Source organism: Mastomys coucha, unplaced genomic scaffold (genome assembly GCF_008632895.1).
Source record: "Mastomys coucha isolate ucsf_1 unplaced genomic scaffold, UCSF_Mcou_1 pScaffold14, whole genome shotgun sequence".
Classification (NCBI taxonomy): domain Eukaryota; kingdom Metazoa; phylum Chordata; class Mammalia; order Rodentia; family Muridae; genus Mastomys; species Mastomys coucha.
Window position 1 is genome coordinate 80421838 of NW_022196896.1, and position 19425 is coordinate 80441262.

Consider the following 19425-nt stretch of genomic DNA (forward strand, 5'->3'; position numbering starts at 1 on the left):
TATAAAATCTAAAATGTAAAAGAAAAAAATTTACAAGAAAAGTGAAAACAGAAATTTTATAGAGCCCAAAGGAAGACTGACATCCTACAAAACTATAAGCTCTTTTATGGTCATAATAATATGAACAAAGACTTTAAATTGTACACCTTCCTCACTTTGACTACATAGTTAAATACACCCAAAGAAAATACACAACTTTAGAGACTTTTGCCCACCACTCTTTTTGTTATCATAAGAGGGGAAAAAAAGAAGGTTACTAATTCATTGAATTTTTTTCTATTTTGGATTTTTTTTTTTTTTTTACCATTCAGCATGATTAATCATTTAGAGTTTCAACGTTAATATAAACCCATACTTTTTTTCAAAAGAAAATTCTTAGTCCCCAAAGAACCCCAGTTTCAGTGGGTTTAACATTCTAACAAAAGTTCAGCAAGGATGCAGGTTTGCCTTAAACCAGGGTTTTCAAAGTGGGACCAGGGGACCCCTGGGGCAGACGGAGCTCTCCTGTACATGCAATGCTGGGAAGTGCCCTGTTCTTCTCATCCCACTACAGAGAAGAAATCAAAATACAGCAGTCAAAAATGTCTCCACACACTGCCAAGTGTCCTCTAGGGGGCAAAAGGAGCCCTGCCTAAGCAGCCTTGGTTGTAAGGCCGTCAACACCCCTTGTTTACTCACTACACAACAACCAAAACAAGATGCCTGACTTGTAGCTTACATTGAAATCAATATCAGATATCAATTTTAAAGTAATTTCCATCATGCAGGGACAAAATTTTCCAACTTGGAGTAATGTTGGATTCGATTATTTTGCTAGATTTAAAATGTATTGAAGATTAATTGGTAGGTTTGGTATTTGTATTCAAACAATAACTAACTTGTATTTGCTGGGCTATCTCAGTCATCATGCATTCACCTAGGAATAACAGATTTGAATACAGTTGAACGAAGGTGGGACTGCTTGGTCAGAACAAATAGGTAATATTTCCCATTCATAAAAAGACACCCCAAGCTGCAGTTTGTTTTAAGGGAAATCAACCTGTGGAGAACGCAAACTGTTTTCGAATCCGTTTAACAGTGTTCCTGGGGGTTAACAACCCCCCCCCCCCCACTTTCCAAGTCATGAGTACGACTCAAGAACAGCAGGAAACTGAAGAGAAAATCCAGTGGTGCCCATAGGGGCTGACATTTAATTTGGTAGACGCAGAACCACAAGATGCATAAGTAAAGGGATATTTGCCTCGCTTCCCAAGGAAGAGAGAACATGCCCAGAATCTGCTTTGTCTACTTGAGTATGAAAAACTTTTCTTCCTTTTTATGGCAAGAGAAAACACAGAACATCACCGTCTCAGAGTTAAAAGCCACGCTGAGTCACGTGCAAGACTTCACCCCGACTCACCTATGTGATAGAGTCCGATCCAATCACTGGGGTCAACCTCTTCCTTAATATCCCAGAAGATAATGAGGTTCTGGGCTTGCCCCAGTGTGTATTCGTACATGCTGGCCGTCAGGCTGGAGCGGCTCTCAGAAGTCACCAGGTCCGTGTCACTGTTGGCCCGCTGCAGGGCCATGTTCTCGGGCATGGAGTTCTGGGCTGTGAGGCTCTGCAGGTTCTCTGGGCTCAGGGTGTACCGCATCTGTGGATTCCGACGCCGCACAAAAAGCAAATGCTCCCGGGCCGAGCTAGCCATCCTGCCTGCCTCTCTGAGGTTGTTTTCCTACAAAGCTGTAAGAGACAGACAAGCATAAAGCATTAGTGCTAAAAGGCGAGGAGTTAGTATTAAACATCACAGATACGAAGCCTGAAGGAGAGTTTATTAAGGCCCTGGCATACAATAATCTGCTGTGGAAATAAAAGACACCATCCTACCGTCACCTGATAATATCAGAAATAACTTCTAGGACAGAGATCACAAGACGGCCAAGCTGTCATACACCTCTGGCCCCCAGTTTCCCTTGGCATAGCTTTTCCAAGAAAGTAAGGAGGCGGGACTTTTCTAGCATCCCTCTTAGATCTAGGCATTCCCACATATCCCGCCACCCGCTTTCCCCTTTCTCTCCCACACGTGCTATTTATCTCCTTCTGCAACTAAATTTTCAACCAGCAAGATGAATGCAGCTAAATGCAGACGACGAATGCTGCCGAGGTGCTGCTCACTGCTTCAGTTCCCTCGCCATGAGGAACGAACGTAGCTCGCTGGCGACATTTTTAGGAGCTTGCTCATTGTCACCTCCGCCCTTAAATACAGAAGTGCGGGGCCTTGTATGCAGAATGGCAACACCCTGAAAGTCAGTCTTTATGTTTCTCTGATTTGCCATATGATCACTCACCTAGCCATTGTCCATTTCCCCCCCTAATACACACAGAGGTTTCACACAAGCAGTGATTGTCATGCTCTGCCACTATTTTATCCCCAGTGGCACTGGGAACAGAGCAAGTGGGATCCATATCTGTTAACTGCACTGACGAGGAAAGGCGAGCATCTCTACCACAGAGACTCTGGGGTATGACTCACGTCTCCACGCTCTCTTCTGAGTCTGCTTCCTGTCACTCTGAAGCTCCCGATGGCACAAATGATTCCTATCACCTGGATCATGATGGGTGCTTGCCTTTGGCTCCTATTTGCTCTCCAGAAAGGAACAGACTTCCCCTGCTGGGCCTCGCTTGCTTACCGTGAGTCTCCTGTTACTGTACGGCTACCTGCTTATGAGACTCTTTCTAAGACATCTGTCCTTTTGCCCAGTGCCCGTGAGGTTCTGTCTCCTGGTAATTAACTCCCCTTTGCCCATGGGTTCACTTTACCTCACCCAGAGTGAATAACAGAGTAAATCTGCTTTTCTCCCACACTGCTCTCCAAACAAAATCAGGCTTTACAGGCTTTTACACTTCCTCTGTGCAACCAGACTGGTGCAATCTTTTAAATATTTCATTTGAAGTTAATATATTGACTCCTGAAAAATTAGCATGAGATTCTACTTAAAAGCAAACTAGCTACTCTCCAATGTCCTAGTTGTATCCCAGCTACCGACCTTGGGTACTGAGTCTGTGAGCAAAGAGACAGGGAGAGAGGGCTCCCAAACTTTTCCCATTTCTCCATCCATTTCATAGTTTCCGTGAAATGCCCGTTCTGATGGCTTTCTGTTGTGATGACAACACCACACCACGACAAAAAGTGACTAGGGAAGGAAAGGGTTTATTTCAGCTTAAGGGTTTCAATCCATCATCAAGGGAAGCCAGGGCAGAAACTCAAGCAGGAATGTGGAGGCAGAAACTGAATGGATCAGGGCCAGGGAGAAATGCTGGCTACTAGCTTGCTCCCTGGCTCATGTTGACCTGTACTTCTTATATCATCTAAAGCACAGGTCCATCTGCCTAGGGGGAAGCTACCCACAGTGCACTTGGCTCTGCTATATCAATTAGTAACCAAGAAAATGTCCCAGAGACCAATTTGATGGAAGAGATTTTTCAATTTAGGTTCCTGTCATGGCTAGATTTTGTTAACGTGACACAAGCTAGAGTCATCTGAAAGGAGGGAACCTCAATTGAGAAAACGCCTCCATAAGATCCAGATGTAGGGCATTTTCTTAATTAGTAATTGATGGGGAAGAGCCGACCACCGTGGGTGGTGCTATCTCTAGGCTGGTGGTCCTAGGATAAGAAAGCAGACTGAGCAAGCCAGGAGGAGCAAGCCCTCTGTGATCTCTGCATCAGCTCCTGCATCCAGGCTCCTGCCCTGCTGTGTTCTGTCCTGCCTTCCTCCAAAGATGGACTACAGTATAGAAGTGTAAGCCAAGTTAACCCTTCCTTACCCAACTTGGTCTTGGTCACGGTGTTTCCTTGCAGCAACACAACCCCTAACTAAGTTCCCTCTTCCCAGATGTGTCAAGCTGACGACCACGACTGGCCATCACAGCACTCATGTTTCCATTAATACAGCTATTGTACTTGCAAATTAATTCAAGTAGGGCTGGTGAGATGGCTCAGTGGGTAAGAACACTGACTGCTCTTCCAAAGGTCCTGAGTTCGAATCCCAGTAACCACATGGTGGCTCACAACCATCCATAATGAGATCTGACTCCCTCTTCTGGAGTGTCTGAAGACAGCTACAGTGTTCTTACAAATAATAAAAATAAATAAATCTTAAAAAAAAATTAATTCAAGTAATTTCTGCCAGGAAGTTGATCTCATAGTTTTAGCACTATTCCTTAAATCAAAAATAACCTGGCAGTGAGATGGCACAGCAGATAAATAAATAAATGTAAAGTAACTTGGGTTGCTAGGCAAGAAATTCTATGTGAAAAGGATAGAAATAAAAGTGAAAACGCAAGCCAGTTTCTCTAGGTCAATGACAATTAAGTCCCTGTCCTTGTTCATCGTGTTCATACTTCTGTTTCCCTGCATAGTCTATGCAGGGACCCCAGCATTGTTACAAACCCCATAACTGTTGGGCAGTTACCTGACCCATGAAGCCTAAGCCATGAGTCGGCCTCTCACCCGCTTTTATGACAGTGGGTTTCAGCAAGCCATGATTTCTTTATGAACTCAGCGAGTCAAGTGCCACATCAACTCCAGCGAGGACTATAAATAATTCACTCCTAACACACTGCAGGCAAACAGCAAATGCATGCTGTATATAACAAAACTACCTTCCTAAAGAAATAGGCCAGAACTTTCGTAGCTTAAAAACATGACAGACAGACTACTGACAATTATTCTGCTCTCAAAAGGAAGGAAGGAAAAGACGCAGCCATACAACTGGACTGTGTGTTTTTGCATGACCTATATTTAAACAGAAAGGCAGGTTAGCATTGTGTATCGGGGGATGAGATACAAAACCCCATGTTGTGTTTATAAAAAGATAAGGAGAGAAGGAATATGTTTGGTGGATGTGTCGTCAGGTGTGGGGAAGAGGTGCCTCTGCGGGCCCATGCTGTGGCATCCCTTCCCCCGAGGGACCAGCCACATGAAGAAATAGTATAGAGTAGAGTTTATTCAGGGCATGGGGAAGGTAGTAGAGACAGGGAAAGACAGACAGAGAGAGAGAGAGACAGAGACAGACAGAGAGACAGAAGGGGGGGAGAAGGGGAAGAGGACAGAGGGAGAGCAAGAAGGCAAGAGAGAGTGGAGGAGGCAAGCAGTCCCTTTTATAGTGAGTCAGGTATACCTGGATGTTGCCAGGTAACTTCGGAGTGAAGCCTAGATAAAATGCTAACATCCCATATCTGGACCTTGGTCATATGGCTACTATCCATTTACTCTGTAATTTCTGACAGTTAATTTCAACTTCTCCCATTTTCATACTGCCATTAGTCCCTGTCTCCAGGACTTCGGACAGAACTAAATTAACGAGTGCATTACGAAAGCATTTAAAACAATGTCTACCACATACTAAGTGTTCAGTTAAGTTTAGCTACTGATTATCTCGTTACTGTATCCTACTTTAATTTTACCAAGTAGAACTGGTTTGCGTGTCCCCATGATTCCCTCATGCTCTTGTCCCCAAGCCCCATCAATTACATCCTGGGAGATCAGCCTGTTAGAGCTCTTACACACTCCGAGGACCGCACCAATCAGAAACAGAACAGCCCTGTAGCACAGAAGAACTCACATACCAAGAAACCCAAGTCTGAGGCCCAGGCCCCTGGGAAGTGCTGCTCTTCAGTGTGCAAATCAGCAATAAAGGCTGGGGCTTGACTTTCTCACCAAGGGAATGCATTCTGACCACCTCCCACGTGGAAGGAGTCAAGACTACAAGGAACAAAAGACAAGTGTCCCACCCATAGAACCACACTACACCAAGAAAAGACATAAAAACAGAAAAGTCAAAACCTGAACACATTGCTTATGATGCATCTCAATAGAAAAGTAAAAAGAGCTAGAGGTGTGTGAATTTACAACCTTAACGGGATCCTGAAGCCATGTATGCAGCATGTGTTACTATGTACCTAACATCAGGCCAGAGAGGATGCTAAACAATAAAAAGCTAAGGGATTTTCCCCCAAATCATCTCCTTTTCTATAGCATATGGTATGACTCTTACCTTCTGAGAACTTGAGACTTTAGGCCAAAAGGTCATATATGAAAGAGCTCAGTGTGCTACCAATGTCAGTTCACACATACGCACAATCTGTTCCAACAAATGTGTAAAGAAAGACAACAAATGCTGCAGAGCACTAGCGCTGTGATAACATCGTGTTTGTAAAGTGCTGTTTGTTTTCCAAAGCACCTTGATAGCCCAAATCCAAAGTGAGACCGGGGAATACTGTGAGTTAGCTTGAGGGCATCATCAGCTCTGTAAAGAGCCAGGAAGAAATATGTTCATTGAAAGAGACAAAATATTTGAGGTGGACCTTAGGAGAAAAGTATGGGGAGCATTCTGGTTGGAGGCATGAAGATGGAGAAGTGGGCACGGAAAGGGAGGGAGATGGGGAAGTGACCAGGAAGAGGGCATGGAGGGAGGAAAAACCAGGCCCCGCAGAACATGGAAGCCAGTAAGAGAACTGCAAAGGAATTTGAGTAGAAGTCGCTGGTGAGAGGGGCAGGCTAACTAACACATATAGCTGACAATGATGAGTCGAAACTTGGCGCAGAGAATACTGATGTTCCTGGAGACTGGTTCCCAGGGCCTAGACATAAACAAACGAGGAGATACTAAAGGCCAAAGAGGAGAGACTCCCAGGAGATTAACAAATGTCATGACTAAGGTTAAAAAAAAAATCTAGAAAAGCTAGGAATTTGGTGGCCTTGGGAAAACACTTGTGATAGGCTAGTCAAAATACTTTTGATAGACTGTTTCCTAACAGCCAGACTAAATAAAAACCAGGTTAGAACACAAAGGACAGGTGTAGAATTAGTATAAACCAGCACAGTAACAGAAATGCAATGTAATCCACATGTGTAATTCCACGTTTTCTAGAACTATATTAAGAACATAAAACAAGGAGAAATATTAACAATCTATTTTAAGTCAGTATATACAACCTATTATTTCAACATTAATCTAAACCATTACTAGTGAGACATTCTGTTCTCCTTCATTTCCCAAGACTTTTACTTGAAAACACAGGTTGAATTAAGCACATGCCGAACACTCAATTGCTACTCAATTGTGGGTAGGGTTTCCCGAGGGGACCACACAGAGCAGATCTGAATTATGAAGATGCTTGTATTGTCCAACAGAGCTCTCTTCCTTCCAACTCACTGCCAGCAGTGAGGCTTCCCTACAGTCAAAAGGAAAGTGTCACTGAGCTATCTGACAGAACCAGGGAGTAAGCAGAAATTCCTTAACCTGTCCAAGGTCTTTTTTGATGCATTTGGCACAAAGACACCTTTTAGCCAAATCTCTATTTGGGGTAACCATGTCATCCTGTTACATGAAGACATCCAGTCTGTACAGAAGGTTTTCCCAGGGTAGAGTAGAGGATATGTACACGGACAAGTCTCAGAGTTCCATCCTATCCTCTAGCCTCCACTTCACAGCTTGAACTCTTCAAATAAAGAATGCTCCAGGGGTTCTTGTGTCAGAGGTGGTGAAATGATGGCGGTTATCTATGGATTTCTTTAACAAAAACTCATAGAGCACTTACTCTTTCTAAGTGGTTTACAAACAGATCACTTATAAATGACCCAATTAGAGATAAAATATGTGGAGAACACAGGCTATCTATAAGTACCACACTGACAAATCAATGGCAGTGTAAACCTCACTCTGCCTCAATAGATCCATTTATAACAGAGTCAACCTTAGTGGCTAGAGAAATTAAGCTGACTGTAAGTGTGTGAGTACATCCAACAAGAAGCGGTTAGTGCTGGAGCTTTATTCAGCCACAAAAAAATGAGATATGCCACCTGAAAGAAGATGAATAAAACCAGAGATCACCCTACTAAGGGAAATAGCCCAGAAAGCTAAATATCACATGGATGCTTTCCTGTGTGAAAACACACACACACACACACACACACAGATGTGTGTGTGTCTCATTTCTACTTTCATGTATTTATATAAAAATACATACATACACACATGCATGTGCGCATTTATACACATACAAAAGTGGAAGTGGGACTATTTAGGTAAAGGAAGAATATTATAGAAAGTGAAGGAAAAAAAAAACCATTTTTTTGTTGTCCCTGTTAGAAGTGGTATTGGTTTTTGTTTTACCTTTGTTTTGCTTTGGTTTTGGTTTTCTGAAGCAGGATCTCCTGTAGCCCAGGCTACAGCAGAACTCAAAAAGTATCTGAGGCTGACCTTGAACTCCTAATTATTCTCCTACCTCCTGAATCCTAGGATAACAATTGTGTACCACAGGCCCAACACTGAAACACGCTTGTTTTTACAATTAGTATATACTAATCAGAAAATCTAAGGTAGATCTGGTAGTACAAGCTTGTAATTCCAACTACCTGGGAGTCCAAGGTAGGAAGATTATGAATTCCAGATCAGGCTAACTCCTTATCCCCACTGATAAGTACAGTTTTCAGCCATCATCCAGGACGCTTCTTCGCAGCACACACAGAGAGAGAGAGAGAGCAGGCTGTGGAGCCCTACTCCTAAATGTTACATCTACAAAACGCCTGCTCCTACGGCTCAGAGATCATCCAGGAAGAGAGCATAGAGAGACTGTAAGAGCCAGAGCTCAGAGAGGAGAAGTGGTATAATTATATTATAATGTCAAAATTATATATAAAAAGACCAGCCTAGGGCTGGCGAGATAGCTCAACGGGTAAGAGCATCGACTGCTCTTCTGAAGGTTGTGAGTTCAAATCCCAGCAACCACATGGTGGCTCACAACCACCCGTAATGAAATCTGACACCCTCTTCTGTGTACTCATTTACAATAATAAATAAATCTTAAAAAAAAAAAAAAAAACTAGTCTACTCCGCACAGTAAGACCTTGTCTCAAAAACAAACATCATGTATCCTTTGGATCCTACTAGTTCTGCCTACTGCAGGATGATCTCAGAGAGCGGAAGACAGTAGGCATTCCCTGCCTCCTCCTTTTCCCCATGTCTCCTGGCCTCCAGCAAGCAAAAGGCTGTCATAAACATCCACAGGCCCCATAGTCACATTTGGGAGGAATGGACTTTAGTAACATGGAAAGGAAACACAAATCAAGATTCTCTTTTTTAAAGAACACAAAGACTTGGAAGCAGTTTGCAAAGAGGGAATAAAAGTGAAGACTGAAAAAATTGGTAGTCTTTTGGGCGAATCTGAAGTTAAGAGATATATAGATAACAGTGTATGTCCCAAGCTGTTAAACAGTGGGCCAGGAGCAGGGATAGAATAAATATCCAAATGCCAGTTCCTGCCTACTAACAACCTTAGCATTAATTAAAACAGACTGTGCCAATGTGTCCCTGGAGGGCTCAGTGGGGGGATAAAATGTCTAAGATGTTTAAAATCTTTCAGATGTGTTACTCTCACAGCATACAACAATTTTTTAAAAGAAATGGAATAATAGTGCTTGTATTACCACGAGAAACTGTCACAAAACTGCCTGAAACCTTTGATTTTTTTTCCCTTATAGGAAACGTAATGTAGTTTTTAGTGTTCAGGTTTCTGTTATAAATAACAGCAAGGTACATATAGAAACACTTGGTAAAGCTGCAGAAAGATGGGAGGTGGTGAATTCAAATACTCTCAATATCAAAGCTGTAATTCTAACTTTCCAGAACTTTATCTAACCCAGCCCACGACCATCAGTGCCACCCAAAGCACTGGAAGCAAACGGCAAAGGCGCATCTTCTGCTGAAACGTAATAATTCTTGATTACATCTCTGTCCCATGTCTACGCCTTCTGTAAGAGTTAAAGTCTTCTTCCAAAAGTTAGACAAGTGGTGAAGTAGTTTGGAAGAGGTGACAAGGGAGTCTGTCTGGAATGAGTCTCCTTACACTGGCCCTTCAACTTTCCTTAGATAACCCAGCCCCCTTGTGCTGACCATCCTGTGATTATACATCCCAGATCCAATAGACACAATCTAGCATGATCCATCACGCAGGTAATATATAATAAACAGCTAGATACAACCTTTGTTTCTTAAAAGTCAGGCTTTAAAATAAATAGGATGCAAGTGAGGTGCGGCAGGTGAGGTGAGGGCAGGTTTGTCTGCCTGTGGATTTTTGGTTTATTTTTGGGGGGGGGGAGTGCTCTTATGATACAGCCCAGGCTAACTTTGACCTAGCAGCCAGAGGGAATCCACTCAAATATAAGCCAGATCATGTGTTCTCTTTGCTTGATCCTCCAAGGATTGCCCCCAACCCCATTTCACACAGAAAATGCCAAGCACAGACTAAGTTTCAATGTCTGAGATTAACAACTAATGCTTATCATTTTTACACAAGTTAACAAAAGATACATTAAAGCAGAAAAACCCAGTGATGGACCAGAGAGATGTCTTGGTGCTGCACAGACAAGTTTGAATCCCTAAGAGCCATATAAAATGCCAAGTATGATCCTGCACATGCCTGTAATTGCAGTGCTGTGGGGTTAGAGGCAGGAAGATGTCTGAAGCTTTCTGACCACTAGTTTAGCTCTAGTAAGTTCAGTGAGAGACCAAGCCTCAAGAAACTAATGGGGCCATGGCCCTCACCTTCCCTGAGTCTTACTGCCATCAGAAACCAGGGACTGCTCCAGGCTTTTCTAGGTGGAGGGCCCCACAGAGTGGAAGAGTTCCCTGAACCCTTTTGGAACATGTCTTATCTACATCCCAGCTTAGAATTATTCTCTAGTCTCAAAAATACATCTTGAGAAGAATAAAGAGGAAAAGCCCATTTTGTTGTTGTTGGTTTTTGTTGTTGTTGTTGTTGTTGTTGTTTAGCCTAGGAAACCAAGATGCTGGAACTAGAAGAGACAAGACAACCCATCAGTGGTTATCAAGCTGTTTCACTGAACTTCTGAAGGGATGAAAAAATGGTGACTAAGAAATGAGACCTGGGTCCTGTTGAGATACAGACCAGACCTGAAGCCTTCCCTCTAAAAGGGATCAGCAGCTTCCCATCCCTAGCCCTAGCTATTGTGTATCTCATCTCAGGGCCAGCTCTGTGTTTAGTAAACATCCTTGTCCCAGACTCCTTCAGTTTTTGAATAAAGAACCTGGCTGGGCCTAAGGCTTTTTTGACATCTGAATATAACGGAGCATGGATAACGGAGCTTGTTGGAGGAAAGCACACCTGCTATCCAGGCACTTGGGAGGTGGAAGCAAGATCATAAATTCAAGGCTGGCCTGGGACACAAAAGGTCCAACCTCAAAGGAAAAAAAAACACAGTTTTATCTATGAAGAAGGAAGTAAGAAAGAGAGGGAGGGAAGGAGGGAAGAAGGAAGGAAGGAAGGAAGAAAGGAAGGGAGGAAGGAAGGAAGGAGTGAAAAGGCAAAGTGATAGAACAGGGCATTCACACACCTGTACAATACACACATGCACATATACCATACACACATATATACACACATATACATATACCATAAATACACATTTATATGAAACATGAGGGCAGGATGAAATAAAATCATAAAAACAGTAAGGGTATGGAAAGCAAATGTAGGTGGCAAATGTGGAGGGACAAGCCTGCCATACTGTCTATATGACAGTAATTATGCTATCTCATAGATGCTATCAGATGCTGCAAGGAATCGGAACACTGTTTCAGCTCCAGAGACATAATAAATGAAAAAGATCCCATTCTCAATGAACGTGAAACGTATTTAAAAATAAAGAAGGACTCTTAGCTAGGTGTAATGGCACATGTAACCCTTACACTGTAGATTCTGAAGCAGGAAGATGGTGAACTTCAGACCAGAATGGGCTACACAGTGAGACTTTGTCTCAAAAAGAGAGAGGAGAGAGGAAGGGAGTGAGGGAGAATAAAAGGAAAGGAGAAAAGGTAGGGGAGGGAGAGGAAGGAGGAGAGAAGAGAGGGCAAAGGGATAGAGGTCAAGGGAGGGAGATTTCTTTATGGTACAGTCATCTGGAGGATGAAAAATCCAATGAAAATCAATACACAGTGCATGAATGAGAAAACAGTTCTATTTGGTAATGTGATCCTACTTATTGATACCAAGATTAAATTTCAATACAAGTACTCAAATAAAAAAAAAATCACCCACTAATTTCCCCAAAAGGGCCATTTACAGAACACAATCGTTCTCAAATAGTTTTTATTTTAAAAATCCTCTTATCCACGTATTCATTGTTCAGACTCCTCATACAGTAGGGGTAGAAGACGAAAGCAAAACATTATCTCCAAAAGAGGAGACTTTTAAAGCTCAGTCTTAGTCAACTGCTTCTTCCAAACATTGACAATGTCCATTCTGGAAGTCATTCTGCAGAAAGTCAGCTGTCGTGACTTATATTGGCTCTAAAGGGAAAATGTGCCAACAATCCCAGCAGTTAGGCAGCTGAGACAAGAGAGATTATGTGAGTTCAAGGCCTGCCTGTGCCAGGCCAGTCCAGGATCACACAACCAAATATAAACTGCCAAAACATTCAGGAATTCTCAAGTCAGAAAGCTACTGTGAGGAACTCCACAGTTCACTCCACAGTCCACTAGGAACGAAGAACCTGGGAAAGCTAGAGTAATTTACAACTGAAGGGACAGTAATAGCCTGAAGATCATAGAATTAAAAAGAAGCTAAAAAATATAGACTCCTGATGTAGTGTCTGAATGATGGATTTCTTTATGATTCTGAAGAAAGTCAGAAATCGTGAAAGAGATTAATTCTTCCAACCGTCTAAACATGGAACATCTCAGTTATTCTTTGTTTCTTCTATTAGCTCATATTTATGACAATGAAACTTAGATTTTGTTGTAAGATACAGTAAGCAGATACTCACTGTTTGAACTTCTATTTACAAGGATCAAACACTTTTTTCCCCTAGTCATTATGAAATCTGGCTCGGTGTAGACTCTCCTGAAGATCTAGCTTGACTCCATCTGTCTATACTCCCTTCCCGTCTCGCCCTCAGGTGATCTCTACAAGGCCTTATTAATCATGGATCTGATTTCCAGATAAGGATATCAAAGCAGTGGGTGATTTAGCTGAGATCAGCCTTTCAGCCATTCGAGTTCACCTATTTCCCAAGGTCATGGCTCCTGTGGCTTCTGCAGTCCTAGGACTTGATGAAGTTACCAGAGTTACATCATGCATGTCTGAGTCTGCTTTCTCCTGCTGTTAACAAAATACCCATGACCTGGTGGTTCAATGATGATGGTTTACTAGGCTAGTGTTTCTGGGTGTGGGACATCCAGGAGAGCGGTGCAGGGATCTGGCAAGACATCCTCACTGTATCATAGCATGAAATCATCAGAAAGCATCGCAGAGTGAGATAAGCAGGCTTGTGTCTCTACCTCCTAATATCAACTCTCAGACCCAACCTCATAGCTGCACCCAATCCTAGTTACCTCCCCAATCCTACTTACTTTCCCAATGCTAAGTACCTCCTCAATCCTAACTACCTCCTCAATTCTAGTTACCTCCCCATGCTAAGTTCTCCCTAATGCTAGTTCCCCCCACTCCCACTATCCCTCACCCCCTTGCAAGGACTCACCACTAAATATAGACTGCAAAACTTTTGGGATACACATTTCCAAAAAGGTTAACTCACAAAATTAGAAGAGAAAAATAAAACAAACTGCTTACTAGGTTTAGTCAATTCTTTACATTTGAAGGCCACACAGCCCGGAACTGCCTACACAAAGCTCATTTGCTCGGCTCCATCTCCACACTTCCTTGTGCTATTTTTTTTTTTTTTTTTTTTTTTTTTGGTAACGTCAGAAGACACAGAAAGAGTAATTATTGATTCATCGTGAGCCACAGCAGCCTCCATGGACCTGACCACTCATTGATTTCAGGTATAATTAACAGGCTTAAAGGAAGCTGTGCGGATGGCCAGCAAAGAACCCCATGAAGAGTCAAAATGTTTTTGCCCCTTCCCTTCCAACCGCCTCATTTTAAAATAATGACACACTAAATAAAAATAAAGCAGACACATGGTCACTTTGTTTTAATGTTTGGTTTACCAAATGTATTGAGAGCCACGCATCTCTGAGGAAAAAAAAAAAAAAAAAGCTCCTGAGTCATTTAGATGCCTGCCTGCCAGGTGGGAAAGTTCCCTGAACTGTTAGCACTGAGCAAGATGGCAGCTGGAATGCATCTGCTGGACCTGAGCTAAGAGCAACTCTTGAGATGAAGAACTGGGAAAGAAGACAGAAGCTGCTTACACTGGCAAGGGGTGACTCTGGAAAACAAACCAAAGAAAGCTTTGGAACAAGGTTGCCATCCGTAGGCGAACTGTACTGGCTGGGGTTAACAATCCAGAAAGCTTATGTATAAATAGGATACAAAGGTCCTGATCCTGGGCTAGGATGGGATTAAATAAAGTTTTCAGTATACAATTAGAAATGTGGAACAGTCTCTGTTGGCTTCACTCATAGCTCCTCACTGATTAACTTCCCTAACCTCTGCAGGACAGTACTGAGGATGGAACCTAGGGCTTCAACATGCTAGGTAAGTGTCCAACCACTGAGCTAAGGCTCCAACCTTCTTTGCTTTTTATTTTGAAAATAAAATCCCATGAAGTTGCCCAAACAGGCCCTGAATTTATGCTGTAACCCAAGCAGGCCATGAACTTTCTATCCTCCTGCCTCAGCTGGGATTATAAACCAATATCATCAAATCTAGATTAAAAATACCCTTGCTTGAGATCCTCTATGTAGCTTCAAGCCCTGTCATTAGGCTTAGTATATCTCTGTTTGTGCTGTTGCTGTTGTTGTTGTTGTTTTTATCACTTTATATATAGATAGCCTATATGGTGGTTTGAATAAGAATGGCCCCCAGAGGCTCATTTATTTAAATGCTTAGTCACCAGGCTGTGGAAATGATCGATAGAATTAGAAGTATTAGGAGGTGTGACTTTGTTTGTCACTGGGGTGGGCTTTGAGACTTCAAAAGCCCATGCCAGACTCAGTCTCATTCTCTGCCTGCACATCAGGATGTAGCTCTCAAATACGTCTCCAACACCATGTCTGTCTTCCATGCCTGCTGCCATGCTCCCAACCACAATGATAATGGACTAAGCCTCTGAAAACTGTAAGCAAGCCTCCAATTAAATGCTTTCTCTTATAAGAGTTGCCCTGTTCATGGTGTCTCTCAACAGAAATATAACAGTGATTAAAACAGAAGTTGGTACCAGGGAGTGGTGTTTATTTCTGTGATATACCAGACTGCGTCTTTTGCAGGAAGAACATAGAAGACTTTAGGAGTTTCAAGTAGAAAACCTTTTGGATGCTTTAAGTAGGGCTTAATCGCCCATCCTAGCAAGCACATGAAGATAGTGCTGAGAGTGATTTGAACTGTAGGGGCCCAGATCAAGAAGTTTCTGAGGGGAAAAATATTAGTAAATGGTATAAAGAATATTCTTCTGCTATTTTGGCAAGGAATTTGGCTGCTTTTCAAAAATCTTGTTCTAAAAATTTGCCTAGGGCTTTTAAATTAACAGTGTTGGCAGAGGAGATTTCAAGACAACATAGTACTGACTCTGTTGTGTGGTTATCAGCAGGCACTGTTATGTAGAGCTATAAAGAAAAGGAACAAGTTGGGTAAGGAGAAACATAAAATGTACAGTTTTAGAAGAAAAGGGGCAACTGGAAGTGTAATGGTTCTAGGTCCAATGCTCAAGAGAGTAAAATGTTTAAAGAAAATCCTGGTGCTAAACGGCATAAGGGAATGGTGATCTCATGGCAAGATCCAACCCAGCTAAGCTTGCAATGGGTAAAAAGGAATTAAAGGAAAGCTCAAGTGGTGAAGGAAATATCAACAACAGAATGCTGATGCAGATGTAATTGAAGAGGGGGCCACGTTCCACACCCAAGAAGCTCAGAGCTTAGCAGCTTTGGCCACACATCAGTGGCTTTTGAGTCAAAGATACAAGAAGGGAGTTGTGAAATTTCCTTCAATAGTTAAAAGAAAGATGACAAGACCAGGCATGTGTTAGGAACATGCGTGTAGGCCCAGACAGGTGTGTGAAGCAGTGAAGAAAAAGCCTGGATTTTGCTGGAGACCTTAGATGGTGGAGATGCTGGAGTTGTAGGATACCTGTTAAGGGAAACTGCAGATGGCATGAGGAACCAACTCAAAAAATAAAAATTAGAAAAACAAAATTGTGCTGCAGTTATGCAGTCAAGACAGCTGAACGAAGTTGGAGATCTGAAGAGTGCTTTGACATCAGACATCAGACATCGAGAGGCAGGGTCTGAAGTTTGCCCGGCTGGTTTTTGGTCTTCCTTTGCTTTGCTTTCTTTACTGTGCTCTCCTTTGCTCCTCTTAGAATGGTAATATATATTCTGTGCCACTGCATGGTGGAAGTATGTTTATTTATTTTGATTTTTACAGGGGATTACATTTAAAAATTGCCAAGAGTTTCAAAAGAGACTTTGAATTTTAGACTTTTAAACCACATTGAGACTATAGTAGACTGTAATAGACTGGGAACTTTTGAAATTAGACTAAATGCTTTTTGCATTGTGATGTGGCTATAAGTCTTTAGAAGCCAGGGAGTAGAATATGATAGTTTAAATACAATAGTAGAATAAGAATAGCCCCCATAGACTTACATATTTAAATGCTTAGTCACCAGGAGTAGAACTATTTGATAGGATTAGAAGGACTAGAAGGTGTGGCCTTGTTGGAGGAAGTAAGTCACTGGCCTCTGAGACTGTAATCAAGCTCCCAATTAAATGCTTTCTCCTAAAAGAGTTGCTGGGATCATGGGGTCTCTTTATGGCAATAAAACAGTAACTAAGATAGCCTACCATAAACTAAGAAACTAAGGTCTGTCTCTCATGTCAGGAGGGATGGAGTAGAGTTGATTTTCAAAATGTGGTGCTCAACCAGAGAGGGGCAGGGAAAAAAACTAGTGGACACAGTGAGGTTAAAGTAAGTATAAGGAGCATTTTCCCCCTGGGAATTAGGTTGAGGACAAAGAAACTATTCATGAAAGGAATCTTTACCACCTAGGCACCACAACAGACAGCATGGTACACTACTGCCATCTAGCCTCCAACCCATAACTACAGATCATCACACAGATCATGGAGTGTGGCCCAAACATCATGTTCCTGTTATCATGTAGTTCACTAGAATTTGCAAAAGATACACCAGAATATTTGACAACATAGAGTTTTAATATACAGTGTCCTTTCTGTTGTTTAATATAAACCAGTAGTTCAATATTTTGTGACTACAGCACTCTGATCTTGGGAACTAGAAGCTGGAGACTTAATTTGCACTGAGGTCTTTTATATGCAGAAGTAATAATAATCCTTTGTTGTTCAGAGCTCTCTTATCATCCAGGGTTGGAGGTTTCTGCAGAAAACCAGTAATAACTCTCATCATAAACACCACAGCAATTTAGGTTGTCAGACTAGAGTGATGTTAAAAGTCTGTTAGATGAGTAATTAACTTCTCAAGGAGACGTTCAAAGGATACAGCCAAATAAACCATTTCTTAAACCAATGTGTCAGACCTCAAATAGAAACCAAACTCACCAAACATGTTGGTATCAGTAGACTCCAAATCCAGATTGAGCTGTACAGGGCGATGAAAGGTCCACATCATGCATTTCTACCCAGGCCCAGAGAAAACCCCAAGAGAAGCATTCTGATTAACAACACTCCTAATTATGGATGACACTTGTTGACTTGAGGTGCATATAAAATATCATCTGCTTTAAAATTCAGTGATAGCTTGTATTTCACTTAATAGAGTTCTATTTTTGTATCTAGAGTCATGTTTAGATTAGGATCTGAGGCCAACTACAGAAGAGACCTGCAGTTCAGAGCAACCCTGCCTAATGACAGCATATCTCAGTTTCTGGAGTAATTTCTGAGGAGGGAATAATAAAGCCTGTAAGTCAAAACTTTAAAAACACTATTGTGACACGGAGATTCTCAAATTCCATGTACAACTGTTTCACATACCCGAATCATAAACCATATCAAAATGTGACAACCTAAATTTATCTCAAAGTGAGATAAATTTAGTGAGACAGGGAGAAGAAATACCTTTGTAGGATGCCTTGCCTACACATACACACATACACACTGCAAAAAATATATATATATCAAAAAATAAAAAAAAGAAGTGAAAAATGCTTAAGGCCAGTACCCAGACATGATAACCTACAGTATTCTGGTCTAGAAATACACACATAGCTATTTACGTATAGATAAGATGAGATCACACTATAGAGCCAAACTGCTTTAGAGCCTGATTTTTTTATACACAAGTGTAATGCACACATTCATATTAACAAACAACACACTGTAACATCCTTTTAGGTAGTCATTGTTTGGTATAGCAAATTTAATTCCCTCAAGATGGATGGTCAAGTTGGGTTATTAGTACAAATACAACCTCATACTTTCCTTTTGGCATTTGCTGAGGGCACAAAAAGTTGAGTAGAGGTAACTCAGCTTTGGTATTGGAGTGTCATAGTGACTCAGCTTTGGTATTGGAGTGTCATAGTTTAAAAAAGAAAAGCTAGGGATGTATGGAAAGGCCCTATGGAAACTCACTACTTTGAAACTTAATTTTAAAATAGAGTTTTTAAAAGGTTTGGACAGAGGTGCTTTGTGTGAGTAGATAATGCTTTCCCAAGAAGACATGGGCTATTAAATGAAAATCTCAATGCTGTGTGTGGGATACCTCCCTAACAAATTATTGGGCAGGGAAATTGGAGCCCTCCCTTCACAAAACCACCACCAGCCAGTCAGACAACAAAGCAAGGATTGTTATTGGCTTCCTATCATAGCTTTGGTTTCAGACCATGATAGAAATCAAGCTAGAGCAGACTGGGAACTTCCTCCCTCTGGCTCGCTTTAGTGCTTACACATAGTCAACCGAGAAGAAAAGTCATCAACGGACTTCCCCAACACTGGCCCCTGTGAGCTATAGTACCAACATAGAAGTATCTACTGGTGCAGTAGTGTCATGGATGCTATGAGGGTGGTCAACCACTTTCTGACAGGATTTAATTTGTACCTGGTACTGTAAATCTCATCAAAAGCCCATGGTTTGGGAGCTTACAGGCCTTAGAAGGAAACTTACTGTCATTTCACTAAATGGAATGTTGTATCTGTTTTCTAAATCTTCACGTTTTTACCCATAGATCAATGCTGCTCTTGGCGTTGGTTAGAAAAGCTTCTTTTTTCAATGGGAAGTAGTTCATGCAGAGACTTACAACTGTTCAAAGTGCTAAGAGTAAGTACCTGTTGAGTGCTCGGTTCTAAATGGGACATTTATATCAACTAACTCCTTCTACAAGGCTCAGGGAACATTTCATAAGGTCAGATGGGATGTAAGAGCTCAATGATGGGGAGAAAGAAGTGCTACGATGCTGTTCCTAGACATCGCATGCCCCACTCCACT

General features: G+C 41.8%; 1 protein-coding gene across 6 annotated transcripts in view; it reads right to left on the bottom strand.

Moving 5' to 3' along the window:
* Positions 1 to 19425, bottom strand: part of Hecw2 (HECT, C2 and WW domain containing E3 ubiquitin protein ligase 2) — a 382291-nt gene that overhangs the window by 222571 nt on the left and 140295 nt on the right. For all 6 annotated transcript variants that reach the window (XM_031367485.1, XM_031367488.1, XM_031367483.1 and 3 more), the window contains one exon: positions 1400 to 1726. In XM_031367485.1, coding sequence (XP_031223345.1) covers positions 1400 to 1691 — 292 coding nt within the window. In that variant the 5' untranslated portion in view covers positions 1692 to 1726. The remainder of the gene's footprint in view (positions 1 to 1399; positions 1727 to 19425) is intronic.